Source organism: Fringilla coelebs, assembly GCF_963513975.1.
Source record: "Fringilla coelebs genome assembly, chromosome: Z".
NCBI lineage: Eukaryota > Metazoa > Chordata > Aves > Passeriformes > Fringillidae > Fringilla > Fringilla coelebs.
Genome location: NC_140031.1, coordinates 81,676,744 through 81,691,903, shown reverse-complemented (window position 1 = coordinate 81,691,903; position 15,160 = coordinate 81,676,744). Strand labels below are relative to the sequence as shown.

The 15,160-nt window shown below is 36.5% G+C and overlaps 1 protein-coding gene across 1 annotated transcript in view; it reads right to left on the bottom strand.

Annotated features, from left to right (window-relative positions):
• Positions 1-15,160, bottom strand: part of EDIL3 (EGF like repeats and discoidin domains 3) — a gene marked incomplete at both ends in the record, with an annotated part of 230,782 nt that overhangs the window by 86,748 nt on the left and 128,874 nt on the right. Inside the window, one exon of the mRNA XM_084224587.1 lies at positions 8,515-8,628. Coding sequence (XP_084080713.1) covers positions 8,515-8,628 — 114 coding nt within the window. The remainder of the gene's footprint in view (positions 1-8,514; positions 8,629-15,160) is intronic.

The window sequence follows — 15,160 nt, the reverse complement described above, 5'->3', positions numbered from 1 at the left end:
TAATTTTTCTTTTAAGGCTTAGAAATACTGAAATATTCATTGTCATAGGCTTCACCACACATAAAAACGCACATAAAAGTTCTTCCAACAAAGGAACAGTGGGTCATGTTTATAAGATGAGGATTTTGTTTTTTCCTCCTCTACTCTTTGTGAGTGTCTGGGATTCTGTGAAAAGGTAAATTCACACTTCTCCCTCAGTAGGAAAAGAGGGAGAAGGAATCACTGACTCTATCCTCTTTTTGCTGAGGGTGACTGAGTCAAGAATGACATAAACCCTTTGGAAAACCAGATCCACAGCTTAAAGTGAGAAAACGTGGCAAGAAAGTTGCCACAACAAGACGGTTCAATTTAAAGTCAACAATATAGGGTTGAATCGAGGGCTGAGTTAATATTGTGGGTTTTGACACCGCACAAAAGCTATTATTGCACTTGATGACTCACGGAGTAAGGAAACAAGTACACCTTTAAAATATTCCTATTGGGCCTTCAGGGCTTGTCTGAGTGTTTTACATTGAGTTTCTTGCAGGTAAAGACTGAATCTTCCCCCGCCTAATCAAAACAAGATATTGAGAAATTAGTTTTCAAAGGGTGATGTTTCTGCACAGTGCCAGTGCAGCAAGATGAAAATGTACCCAAAGGCACAGGGCTGAGGACTTTGTTTCTACATCAAACACCGAGAGATCAGCCTCATTTCTCTTTTTTGCTGAACAGAACTGCAGTTTTGATCTGCTGAGCCCAGTTCTGCAAACACCTCTGTGCCTTGCACGGGGTGCCTGGACAGAGAAAGTCCCCAGTGGAAGGGCCAGGGTGGAGCTTTGCTTGAAGGTTTTAGAAATGTTGGAGTTTGATTAATATTTCTCACTAGGTCATTGAAATGCCTGGGAGAACATTTCAATGTTAACAACGTGTTCTGTCGTTTCTATAACATTTTCTGCCTCTTTGCACTTTCATACCAAATGAAAGCAGAAATGCCTGCCAGACAACATTCACAGAGTGGTGCAGATTCAGCAAAAATCATAATTTTCAGCAAAAGGCTCAAGAGAGGTTTTGTCCAATGCAAATATAGAAATTGTATTCCATTCAAGATTAGCTGAAATAGTTAAAGATGTGCATAAAGCAGAATTCTTATTACTGATGTCAGCCTCTCTTTCAAGGAGAAATTCAACTTTTGAAGTACTTTTTGCTTCTGTTCTTATGGCATGTTCAGAAAAGGACAAATTACTGAGGTTGAGTTGAATTAATTAATTAATTAATGGCCTAAAGTCACATTCGACATGTAAAAATTCTCCCTTCTGCACTTTCAAAGTGTATTTCTGATATGTTTCTGCTCTGAGATATTTCTGTAATCCAGGGAGCTCATACTAGTACTATTAACTTGATATTAAATGGATAAAATTCTTTTAGGCACATTTTTTTTTTCATTATTCCTTTTGTATGAGATTAACCCCACATAATCCCCTAAATCCACAGGGATATCATGTGAATGATAAATTAACTACCTGAGGGCATTAAAAAATTAATTTTCTGTGATTAATAATTTTATATACATACATCTACACCCGCCCACACATATACACACATTTCTATAAAACGTCCTTAAGTTTTGCATGGAAGTCCTGAATTTGTCACCTAAATAATGACTAGCAAGAATGCACATATTTACCAAATTTTTCTGCAATCTATCCTCTGCTGACAGTAAGCTGACAACCCTGGCTTTAAAATTTCATGATCTCTGAAGTGAAACAAAACAAGAAAAATACTAAAATTTAAATAAACTCTTCTCTTGCCTTAAAAATTAATTAAAGAAAAGTTTCTACTTTCTTGATTAGACCATGGTTTGATTAACATTTTTTAACTGGTGTTAAGCTTTGATTTCATGCCCAGCCTCTTTCTCCTGCCATTCCTTTGTACCCCCAATACCTCTGTGGCTGTGAAGTTCACTGGATCAAAGAACTGATCTGCTTTATTAATTACCTTCTTTTTACTCCTTGCCACTCCTTCATTGGTATATTTGTCCAGCTTTGTATTCCAATGATATCTGACTTTATGTTTAACACCAGTATTTGAGATCATGGAACAGGCACTCATTCAAAGCAAACAAGAATAAGCTTAAACTCGAACTTCATAATTCATTAATCTCAGAATTAGTCAAACCGGTATTTTGAGCTGTAGAGAAGAGTATGCCCTCCTAAATGTCATTGACAGAGATTTTTATGATAAACAGTAATTTAGGGAACTCAAGTCTGTGTTGATTTCTGGTAGGTGAAGGGTTTCACAGTGGGTCATGGCAAGCTCAAAGTATTCACTTGTCTTAGGCTGGAAATGGGGATGTATGTTCTATTTCCATCTGTCAGAGCTGGGGCAGCTCTCCTCTGTTCATGGGGCATTTTCTTTATCTCTCCCACAGCCAACCCTCCCTCCAGGAGATCTCTGCTGTCCATGGCCCATTCATTATTAATTACCTTCTGTCCATGCCCACTGAGTGTCCCTGCAGGGCTGATCAAATTCCATCATCCCATGGGGAGATGCTGTGCCCAGGGCAGGAGCCAAGCATTCCTACCTGGATACAATCTGGGGGTTGGGACAGCACGGCAGCCTTTGCCCCCTGCATTCCCAGAGGAGCAGCTTTCTCCTGCCCTGCATTCCCAGAGGGAGAGCAGGCCCATCTCCAGCAGCCCTGCAGCTGCAGAGGAAAACTCCCCCCTTGTGCAAGATCCTGCTGCAGCAGAGCCACAGCTGGCACTGCAGGAGGGCTGAGCCCCCCTGGGAATGGGACTGTGCCACCATGGGATGGGACTGTGCCACCCCATGGGATGGGACTGTGCCACCATGGGATGGGATGGGACTGTGCCACCACCCTGGGATGGGACTGTGCCACCATGGGATGGGATGGGACTGTACCACCACCATGGGATGGGACTGTGCCACCCCCCTGGGACTGTGCCACCATGGGATGGGACTGTGCCACCCCTGGGATGGGACTGTGCCACCATGGGATGGGACTGTGCCACCCCATGGGATGGGACTGTGCCACCCCTGGGATGGGACTGTGCCACCCCCTGGGACTGTGCCACCACCATGGGATGGGACTGTGCCACCCCATGGGATGGGACTGTGCCACCCCATGGGATGGGGCTGTGCCACCACCCTTACACACAGGGGGACAGGGCATGCTCTGACTCCGGCAGGGTTGCTTTGTACTATTGCAATTTTATTTTTGTTTGTTTGTTTATGTTATTTTGTAATGATGACTGTTTTCTAATGATGTCCCAATAAATGACTGTTATTCCTATTCCCATATCTTTGCCTGAGAACCCCTTAATTTCACAATTATAATAATTCAAAGGGAAGGGGTTTGCATTTTCCATTTCAGAGGAGGCTCCTGTCTTCCTTAGCAGACACCTGGCTTTTCCAATCAAGACATTACTGAAGGTGAACAAAGAATCTCAGGCCTTGAAACCAAGATTCCCCAGCAGGTAATCTGGAAATAAGGCATATATGCAATGGGGTCTCCTTTACCATTCAGTTCCTAACAGCTTAATTTTGACAGGTCAATTCCACGAGCTGAGTTCACCAGAAAGCCCCTAACCATGTTCATCAATTCAGAAAGTAGTGAAATTCTGATTTCTATCCATATTTTGAAAACCAGATTTCCTGGAAGACGAAATTTGTCTCAGCAATAAGCCTTCCCCCAGAAATCACAGCTTTTTAATGTATCATAAACTGTGCATTTTGTCTGAAATGCCCTTATGCCCTTTTCATGCCCTTATGTCTGTTTTGAGTCAGGTTTTTCTGAACCTAGGGATGGAGGATTTATCAATCCTGGACCCTGCTGGGCCAGGGCTGGTCAGAGCTTGATCTATACGACAGAGATATCCAAAATTCACCCAAGATTGTGAGCATCAAGCAGAGGAGTTCAAAGGACAAGCACCCAACACTCTGCCTTTGAGGACACAGAAGTGAAACACAGATGGCATGAAAAGGAATAAGTCTGTTAGAAAAGATATTGTAAAATAAGTTATTTATCCCATACTACAAATCATGTGAGCTGCAGGGTCTTGCCCTGGGTATAATTTTGAGAGAAGGAAAATTCTAAAATCATAATGCATTAGTGTGCTTTGGATGAAGCCACCTAGTCTGGGAATGTAGGGCTTCATGTAAGCAGGAGTCTTGAACATCTCTTTATGCCTAGATCTGTCAGATCTTCAGATAATTTTTTAAGTTAAAAAGACAGGCCTTCTCATGTGAATGGAAAGAAAATGCCACTTTGATTTCCACAGAGAGGAAGGCAGGAGGCAACCAAGAGCAATAGAAGCACAACAGTGCTTCCATAAAACCATAAAAGCAGAGGAAATCAATGGAAACAAGGTGGAGGTACACTGCTTAGCAGGATTTCTGACATGCTAGACAAATAAATTGCTGCACTTGCTTTGAATGCAGTTCTCCTACATATGGGCATGTTGAATCCACAGAAAAGGAGGTGAAGGAGTCACAGTATATGTAAAGAAATATTTATAGTGACTATTTTGATCTAGATATTTAAAGAAAAAAACATAGGAAGAATTGCCATATGCTTTAATGGCAGAAACTCTTGGCATTTAGCAAAATACTGCTCCAAGATGCACAGTGGTGGACTTGTAAGTTGTCCACTGCCTGGCACCATCTGCTTGATTAAAAGCATGAAAATGGAAGGGAAAGTGATTGAAGAATCACCTGTGGAACTGCTGAAGTATTACTGCAATTCTCCACCCAAGCTGATCATGGAAGATTTTAACAATACAGATTTGCACTGAGTCATGCAAACAGCCTGACTGATGAAAGTGCCTTCAAGAGAATGTTGTGATCCACAAAGTAAAAAAAAAACTAAACAAAAACCCCTCCAACCATAGGAGAAACTGTCTTGGAAACAGTATTTTATTTATGGACACTCCAAGACTAAGGAAAGCTGTAATGGTCATGATCATAATTGATAGTTTGAAGTCAGCGCTGGAGCAAGAAATTGCTTCAGAGAGTGGGAGAGCAGAAGGAGATGCAGCTGCATATCAAGGAAATTCCAAGGCCTTAGAAATCTGGGAAGTAATATGGAATTAATATAGCTTAAATTTTACATTCAGAGGATGGGGAAAGGTGCTTTCTTCCCATTTTGTGTTTGCTAAACATCTGCAGGTGGATTGTGTAAACACCAGATGTTTGTTGAAGTGTCTCTTAGCAGGCTGATAAGCTCATTCCAGAATGGCTGAATATGTTTTGAGGCTGTCAGTGTTCTCACACTCCACTTTTCCCTGATTTTGCCTCATGCTGTGCTTTCCAGAAATGAGAAGCAGCTGGTTTAAATACCATTTATGCCTGAGTTGCTAAAACCAACCATAGCTAATAGGAGAGAAAAAGAAAGAGAGAGAGAGAGATAAAGAGAGGAAGAAACAGAAAGAGAGAAAAAGAAAGAAAGAGAGGAAGAGAGGAAGAGAGGAAGAGAGGAAGAGAGGAAGAGAGGAAGAAAGAGAGAAGGAGAGAAAGAGAGAAAGAAAGAGAAAGAGAAAGAAAGAGAGAAAGAAAGAGAGAAAGAGAGAAAGAGAGAAAGAAAGAAAGAGAGAAAGAGAGAGAGAGAAAGAAAGAAAGAAAGAAAGAAAGAAAGATAGAAAGAAAGAAAGAAAGAAAGAAAGAAAGAAAGAAAAAGAAAGAAAGAAAGAAAGAAAGAAAGAAAGAAAGAAAGAAAGAAAGAAAGAAAGAAAGAAAGAAAGAAAGAAAGAAAGAAAGAAAGAAAGAAAGAAAGAAAGAAAGAAAGAAAGAAAGAAAGAAAAGAAAGAAAGAAAGAAAAGAGGAAAAGAAAAAACTGAATACAAACAAGTCTGAATCTGATCCATGCCAGAAACAGACTCAGAGGATGGTGAAGGTGGTCCAAATATGGTTAAAATCTCATTTTATTGTAATTTTTAAACTCAGTTTCAACCCTTTCCTTCTCAGGCCAGCTGAGACTAGCTGCACTAGTTATTCCAGAGGCTTTTGGGACTTCTCAGAAGGATTTGGGGTGGGTGTCACACAAGGCTCCCAGGATTTGGGTGTAGCACAACAGTCTCACACCTGAAAAGTGCTACACATGATAAAAAGGAAGGGAATTATTTCAGAGGTTAGCTGAGAGGAATTAATTGTGGTGAAATCAAATGGTGGAATTAAAAGAGAGGGAAACCCTAGGTGGAGTTGTAGACACTAAGTACAGGAGGCTGATGAGTAACATGACAAGTCCTTGTTTCAAAGCAGTGATATTTGGGCTATAAACTAAATAAATTATAAATGCATCCTGCAAAAGCAGCTTGTATGATGCAATTTTGCAGGTTTTTTTAGTTCTACATCTAGGATATTCTACATATTCGGTGATGTGATTCAGGAATCTTTGGGCGTTGTGAGGTAATTCTGAGACAGCAGTCAGTAATTTACGTAATTAGCATAACAGTATTTAATTATATGATTACTGTAAATATATGTAAAACTTTGATGGTGTAATTAGAATGTATAATAACTACTTGTAATTACGTAATTAAGTGTGATGACATAACCAAACTTCTAATGGGAAAAAAAAAAGCCATTTTCAAGCCCAGCTATAGAAAATGGTACAGTGCAAGTTATAGAGATGGCAAACTATATATATTTATATTTACATCAGTATGAATTCTTCAAAATAAGACCCAGAAAGACAGAGTGTGGATAACATATTTTGTGATAGAGCAGCAAATTTCTTTCACTATTTCGATAAATTGGAAAATTTCAAATTTTTTTGTACATATATATACTTTCTCTTATATGCTCTCAAAACCAGAAATGTGTTTGTGTCTATAGATACACACACATAAAACTTAATTCAGTTTAATATATGAGATATGCAACTTCACACACAAAGTTATTTTTGTATAAAGCTACATATGCATCTATTTTTTTTAAAAAAAGGATTATAAAATAACAGATGATGGTTCAGGAAATGCAATGATCACTTAAGTAATAGCTCTGACTACCCCATTTTCAGCAAAACAGGAGATTGGGTTTTATGTGATCTATTATCTGAGCAGCGCTCATGATGCAGCCAAAATACAGAAGGGATAAACTCTGAAGAGATGGATGAGATTCCTGGTAGAATTCCAAATGGCAATTCAATTGTACCTAATAAGGAAATGCATGAATTGCTTCACCAGCAAGTTCTGAAAAGGACTTTAATAGCTTTGGTCTGTTTTTTTTTTTTTCCTAAATAAATTCTTTGAGGCAGCCACAGAGACCTGTGGCTTTCTCAAAGCAAATCTTCCTATTTATTCCTCTCTAGAACTACATACATATTATGTTGGATGCCTCAAATCTTTCTTCTGCTGTGTATAAACCTGGGAATTCACGAAAGCCACTTCAAATAAACATTTGTTGTTATTGGTCCATCCTGTTTTCCTCTCTATTCTCCCCCACACATCCACAATGTGAATGCAGGAAAAAGAATAATATTTTTCAGCTTTGTTATGGTTTCATTTATTTATGATCCAACATGTAACACCTTCTCTCCTTTTTTTGCTGCATGAAGTAGGATTTTCCTTGCACTAAAAGCTCCCTTTCTTTAGTGTGAAGTAGCCCTGTATTTCAGATATTCTGAATGTAAAACCCAACACTACTAAAGCCAACTGTCAAATACTTTCCTGTTTCTTTTTATGGCAATATACATTGGAACTATATTAGCTTTATCCACAATACCATAATTTTAACATCTTCTCTTTAACTAAAACACACAAGCTGTCATCTTTACAGTATTTTAAACCAAACAACCTCTAATATCTAAATGTTAAGGTATATTGCATTTTGTGCCAAAGCAGTTTATTCTATTTTTGTTATTTTTGGTCTTCAGGATTACCTAGTCTATCATACGAGAAGAACTTTAGGAATCAGACCTTTTTGGTGCATCCATAGTCAATGTTATTGAAAAAATCATGTGAGATTGTTCCCAGGACAAATCCATTAATGACTGTTAATTCTTTTAATGACTTTTCTGCAAAGTTGTGGTTTAAATTTCCGAGGCTAGAGACATGTCAGTGCAAATAACAGATATTTTTGCTACACTTGTTGTTTTCTGCCAATAACATTGCTGAGGACAGGATATTTGATGAGATGAAACCTCAGCCAGAATAACTCTTCTGTAGTTTTCTATATTACACTATTTTACTTCTTGTTTAACAATAAATATTTATTACACATTTTGCAAATGTTTCCATCATATCAGATGCTTTACTTGAATGTGTGACAGATTTGGTCTCTGAAATTCCCTCAGTTTTGAAGGGAATAGGATGGCTATTTTGAGGTTTCTTTATGTGTAAGAATAAAGAATAAATAATAAAGAAGTATTTTCACAGTAAATTAAAGGGTTTTGGTTTTGTTTTTTTTTCCTGTAAAAATAGAATCCTATATTTTATATTATTAAAATAAAATTATATATTATTTAAATAATATATTATATTATTAAAAAATAGTTATTTTAAACTGTGCTGTACTTACTCTGTTGGCAGTTCCTTCCCATAAATTCACCTGGACATTCACAGGAATAGTTGGCAACAAGATCTGTACAGATTCCACCATTCCTGCAGGGTTCAGCTTCACATTCATTCACATCTGCAGGAATCACAAAAAAGGATGTCAGGATTAGCAGAGAAATGATAAAAGCAATATGTACATGTTTAAAAGAACTGAAAAAAACAGAAAAAAAAAAAAAGAGAGAGAAATTTTATTATGTCCTGTAGTACAACATAATTCAAAGTTTTGCTCAGTGATTTCCACTGTAACTTCCAGATGCTATCAGGTCCAAAAGTTTGGCCTGGAAAAAAAAAAAACCAAAAAACCAGAAAACCAAATTGTAGTAGTTCTGATGCAGCAATCGGTAGAGGTTCTTGCAATTTCAAGGAATGTAGTTACTTCTTTATCAACAGATGACAGTTAAGGATGTGTCTCAGTTCATCTCAAATTCATTAAACATCTAATTGACAAGGCTGTTTAACCATCTAAAAAATTCGCTTTCTGTGAATGAGTTAGTGGGCAAATTGAAACTAATAACTCAACCTAGATGCCAGAAAATTTCATTAAATTCAAAAGATAGAAAAGTGGGCAATCTCTCTTGAGTTCCTATTTTTCCGTATACTTTGTCAAACTCTGCAAGAATAAAACTCCCTTGTGTTTTTCAGTGTAGCAACATTAAGTGTAATATCAGATTCCTTTTCTCAAATGTGACACAGAATTTTTGAGTCAACATTAAATAGGCAGGGGGATTATATAGATGGATCAGAATTAAAGTTCTCAGTCTCCACATTTATATTTATTCTGCATGGACTGGAAATGTTGTATAGATTTTATATGTCGCTTGAAAAGGACTGCACCTCTGAAGTGAAATATTTTAAGAAAGGTAGAGGATGTGATAAATATGGTCGATGACATGGTAGATAATATTGGAAATCACTGGGAATTGAAGTCATACTCCTTGCTGTTGTGTTGAATCTGCTTCTGTCCCCAAAATGCAATTTTTTTTTTCTGCTGGCATCCACAAACTGAAGAAAATGTTACAAAAATGTCTAAATCTTATGCAACATGGCTTTGCTCAGGAGAAGCAGAATTCAGTTCTGTCAACAAAGTTTCTTGGTATTTGGTAGTTTAAGTATGTGACTTCTGTACTTTCAACCTGATTTTTTTGTTTTCTTTTTCCAGGAATCAAAAAAAAAATTCCAGGTATTCAAAAAAATCAGTGTTTTATACAGTGGATAGGATAATCCTCCCATTGCTGTGAACAGAAATGCAGAGACAGGTCTTCAGTGAAATAAGACGGCTAGTTTCACTTGTTTGAACCAAAAAGTTTTCAGATTTTTATGGTAAAATTAATGATGGCATTGGATCCCTGGGATTCTGTTTAACCACTCATGTTTTTCTATTTCTTGCTTTAAAGACATTACATACTGGCATAATAAAACTTTAGAGTTAGCCGAATTTTTTCTATTAAAGATGAACAAGAGGAGTAACAGCTTAGAGTTCAAGAAATAAAACCTGCCAAGGGAAATGACCAAAGAGCAGACCCTCTCAGTTCTAAATTAAATTCTTTATATGTATTTATAAAATTTAACAAGGTTCTTCAGCTCCCTATTTGCCTTTTTAAGCAAAGCCCATTAACCTCACATTTTTATCAGGTTATTCATCATTTTAATACAGGCTAGCACATTTGTGGGGGAAAAAAAAAATCAAGGTCACTGTGAACTAAAAAACATTAAGTGCACATATGAACTATCTCCCACTATGCAGGTGGTAATTTATCCTCTTAAAAGCTTTTCTGTGCAAAGACAATATCTTCTCAAGATTCTTTTTTCCCCCTATTTTACCATTCTTCTTGAAATAGGAGTACAAAATGCATAGCTTTCCAGAATGTTCCATATTGTCTGTGTGGTGATGGAGGAAAAAATAAACTGAGTTTGGAGCACCACATCCTTTTCACACAATCCTCATCTTCCATCCCCACGGAGCAGTCAGCAATGACCATAGCAGAAAGATGGAATTTGTTAATTATTATCTTTGTTACTTGGCTTCTACAATGATTTTTTCCAGTAATTTCAGAAACATGAGTCCCATCAGTTCAAACAAATACGTCATATTTGATGAATGAATGAATGAGGAAAGTTTGGTCATTGCATCATGTCTGATGTGTTTAGTTGGAAAGAAAATCAACTCAACACAAATAAAAAACATTCTTGAACATGGGTTAAATAATAACTTCTACAGAATTATATACTTTCCCGCTATTATTTCATTTGACTGAACATGCAGATGAAGACTATTTAATTAAGGGTGATTCCTATGAATTGTGGTGAACTTATGTTCAAATTTCCAGATGTGCCAATTCTGATACCACACTTTACACCAGCTGGTGTGTTCCTTCCTTCTCAAAAACATAAACTTTGTTATTTTATCATGAAAAGAACTAAATTTCACTAGAAATTTTAAAATACCAGAGTTTCTTGAGAAGCTGCTCCTACAGGCAATAGAGACTCCTGCAGAAAACTCTTTTTCTGTTATCAGATTCTAATTCTTCACCGACCACATAACCTACCTACATAAGAAGGATAAAGGATTTCTTTTGATGTAAATTAATAATGCACAGAAAAATCACTGCAGGATGCTCATGATTTTTCAGGTAAGGTTAGGTCTTAGCTTCAAGGCAGATCCTTTTGCTTTGCACTAAATAAAATACAGAGAGCTGGGTGCTGCCAGAGACATCTGAATTCCTCACAGAGGGAGGTGGTAGAACTGATAAACACTGAGTGAAAAGGACTCATCAAAAGACAGGGGGAAGGTCTGGATCTCTAGATAGTGTCTAGTTAGATTAAAAAAAACAACAAACAAACAGGCAACAATGAGGGAAATGAAAGAAAACCAAGAGGAACTGCAATACCCAACAAACATAAGAAAGCAAAGAAGAACAAAAATACCCCCAACCCAAACAAAACCAAACAAAAAACCCAAACAAAACCACCCCAAAAACCCCCAGCCTCAAAAACCCCAAATGCCTACGCTCTCATGATTTCTCTTCTCAAGAGGGATTCTGAAATTCAAGGTGAAGCAGGAACAGGGAAACTAACCATTTTCTGAAAACAGATTGTTCCTTGGAAGAAATAGCTTGAAGGGCTGAGAGAGCTGATTAGAAAGTAAAGGCTATGCTGCAGAGATTAAACTTAAATTTCCTATCATCTCCTAATGTCAATCCATAATCACAAAGTTATTAAGCAGACTTCTGTTTGAGGCACAGTTGTTGTGCACCCTGGAACAAAACTACATTGTCAAAAACTAGAAAAGCAATAGACAACTTGGCTGTGTCACACAGTGACTTGGAAAACCGTCAAGGGGCAGATTTCTGTGCTTTTACCTTCCTTTGATGTATTATTTATATATATGTATATACATATATCTACTTTTATAATCCTCTAAGTATTTAATAAAACGTTTAAAAAAACCTTCTACTTGCAAATGTAATATAATTAAAAAGGCCTAGCCCTCATTTTGGATTTTACCTGTTAAATATAGTCACATGTATTTTCCTGAAAAATCACCCCCCATGAAATAGGTATTTAAATTATGCAGCTGTCATAATAAAAAATTTAACTCCTACAAAAAGCCCTTTGAGTTCTTCAGCAAGCTACTTGGTACAAACCTGACTTTTTTCTGAAGGAGGGACCAATAAGCCAAACTTAAGTGCATTTTTTTTGGCCATCACACCTTGTGCTTTGCCTGTGAGGTCACACCAGTGTCTTGTTCCTGTCCCCTGCCTGTTTGTTCTTTTCACAGCCCAAATTCCTGGTTCCTGCCACCTGAGCCCTTGTTTCTGGTCCAGGACTGCCTTTTGCCATTCAGGCTTCCTGAAGCTCTCTCCTGCTGACCATAACATTCCTTCCTTATATTTTGGTTTTGTTCTCATTTTGGCTTCTGGATCACACTCAGGCTGCTCATCTCGGCCTTAAGTCATATTTTAAAATCAGTCTTCTATGGTGATGAAGTGGTTGGCCCATCAGGGAAACACCATTTATGTGCAAAAGTCTTCACTGGAAGCTAACATGGCCTTTATTAGGAAAACTGATCTAACAAAATCCAGTTATCCTTTACTAATATTGCAAACATTTTTCTTTCCCATTACAAAGTCAATTTAGGATGAAATTTAGTACAATTTAGAAGGATAAAAATCATCTAGCAATATCTTTTTCATAACTGGCATCTGTGAAGACCCACAGCCATACACTGGATAAAGAGCAACTCCCAATCTGAGTAACTTCACACTCCCTCCTGTGCCCCAGGTTTCAATATTTTTAAAGAAAGCCCAAAGTACTTCCCCATACATTGGTGCCTCAAAATAAAACAGTTATATAGCTGACAATGTGTTCAAATATCTCTACTTTTGAAAGATGATATGGCATAATGTGGACAAAAAGATAGTATGGAATAATTATCTTTAAGTTTTAATAATTTTAATTTGGGGTTTAAGCTAAGCTATTCTTGTAGTTGCTTGATGGTTCTTTATAGATTTTTAAAATGCATTCTAGGTATCTTTTCTTTATTGTATATTGACCCTGAATGATTAAATTACACAGGTCAATACCACATCAGTAAGTTCACACAAAATGTATGAACTTGCTTGCAGAATTCTGTAGTATCTTGTAATTGTTTAAGCTTGAGCTTTCAGATTTTTAAACTTTTTATTATTAATTTCCTAATATCACAAAAGTCAGGTTATATAATCTTATTTTTTATATGCACCAAGTTGCACAATCCCCAAATATTGCAACGCTCCATTGAAAACAATGAAATTATACTGGTTTTATTTGGCAAATAATCTGCCTCATGAGAAACTGAAATTTAATAAAATTATCTTAACAGTGAGCTACTCAGTGATATGACAAAATTTGAAGGATTACAGCAATTGACATACAGAAAGACACATCTTCTTTAAGAGTAGAACATTTTTGGTAAAATGTTTGCCAAAAAAAAATTCCAAATCAAAGCATTCTTCCTCATATTCCTACCATTTATAAAAACAAGCCTAAACTGTAAAGATCTTCTAAATTAGGTTAACTTGCTGTTTTTTATTTTTTTTCCCCTGGAAAGCTAATAAATAAAAAAGTAAATAAATGTATTTAAACAAAATAAAAATGCATCAGAAAAAGCACAGGTGGATGAACTTCAATTTTTGGCAAAAGATATGGAATATATAAATAATTGTCATGATAATAATTTATTTTAATAATCTTAATTAGAGGTTTAAGAAGGTCTCTAACATGTTCCAAATGAATGTTTGTTTGTAATTTATGCAAACAGATAAACTGTAACTTCAGCTATAACTGATCCTTGACTTAATTAGGATTATGCAAAAACAAGCACTAGCACATGTTTGGCTCAACACTGGTGTGAAACTTGTAAAAACAATGTGGCATATTCCCGTGAAATACAGGAATTTAGTATATATTATTAAATCTGAATTGGATGTATTAACATTCCACACAGGACAGGCATCTGTTAGAATTCAGAGGTTTTCATTGCTTTTTCAAAGCCAGTTTCCTGACCACAGAAGGCTCTACAAGCACTGTGCCAAGAGAACCTGCAGGAAACTTCAAGTGTTATGTGCCACGCTGAAGGGACTCACTATTCAGATATTCTTCTTATGTGAACTTTAAAAAGAGAGGAAAACTGCTTTACACTGGAGACAAAAAAAGTACAGACCTCTTGCTCCTCTACCCTTAGAGGTTAAACATTGTATTACCCCTGATCTCATGATTCTATATAAAGTTTTTCTCCCCCTGTGTTTTTACAGGAGGAGGGAAATGTAATTTTTCTGTTATTATTCCAGTAATTATTCCATATTATCTTTTTGTCCACACTATGCCACACCAGCTTCCAAAAGTAAAAATATTTGAACATACTGTCAGCTATATAACAGTTTTATTTTGAAGCACAGCTGTGTGGGGAAGTATTCTGGGCTTTTTTAAAAAATACTGAAACCTGGGATAATCCACCACAGGGCTATCTGTTAGGATTTTTCCTGAAATATTCACTACAAATATTTTACATTATATTATCCTGGAGCTCCTGTCTAGAATTCCTTCAGAAACAGCTTTCCACCATCCTCACATTCTTTTTTCAGAGCAATTTTATCTCTTTTTAGGCTTCTTTAAAAATTCTAGTTTACACGTTTTTAAATATACTCCTGTAACTAGACTTCTTAAAAAATAAAAGAAGATATTTCATGCTACCTGGTAACAGTCCAGTGTTGTTTCCCTTCCTATTGGTTCTAAAATATATCTAGGTCAACTTGTTTCAGGAAAATTGGAATATATAGTTAGATCCTCTTCACTTTGATTTGTAAAAGTCCAGGCTCTGAGAAAATGAAAAGGAAAGACTATTTTCAAGTTTTATTTTAATTAATACCTTAAATTTCATATAGTAAGTAAAATCTTTAATTTAGACAAACCAGCATTTTTTATGATGACTAATTTCTTTCTCCACCACTTAATTTTTCATCTTTTCCATCTGCAATTTATACTTCTGTTCAATAGTATAGATATAGATATTCTGTTATCATAGCAGTGAAATAAATAGAGGCATGCATTTAGAAATCCAGTTTATAATT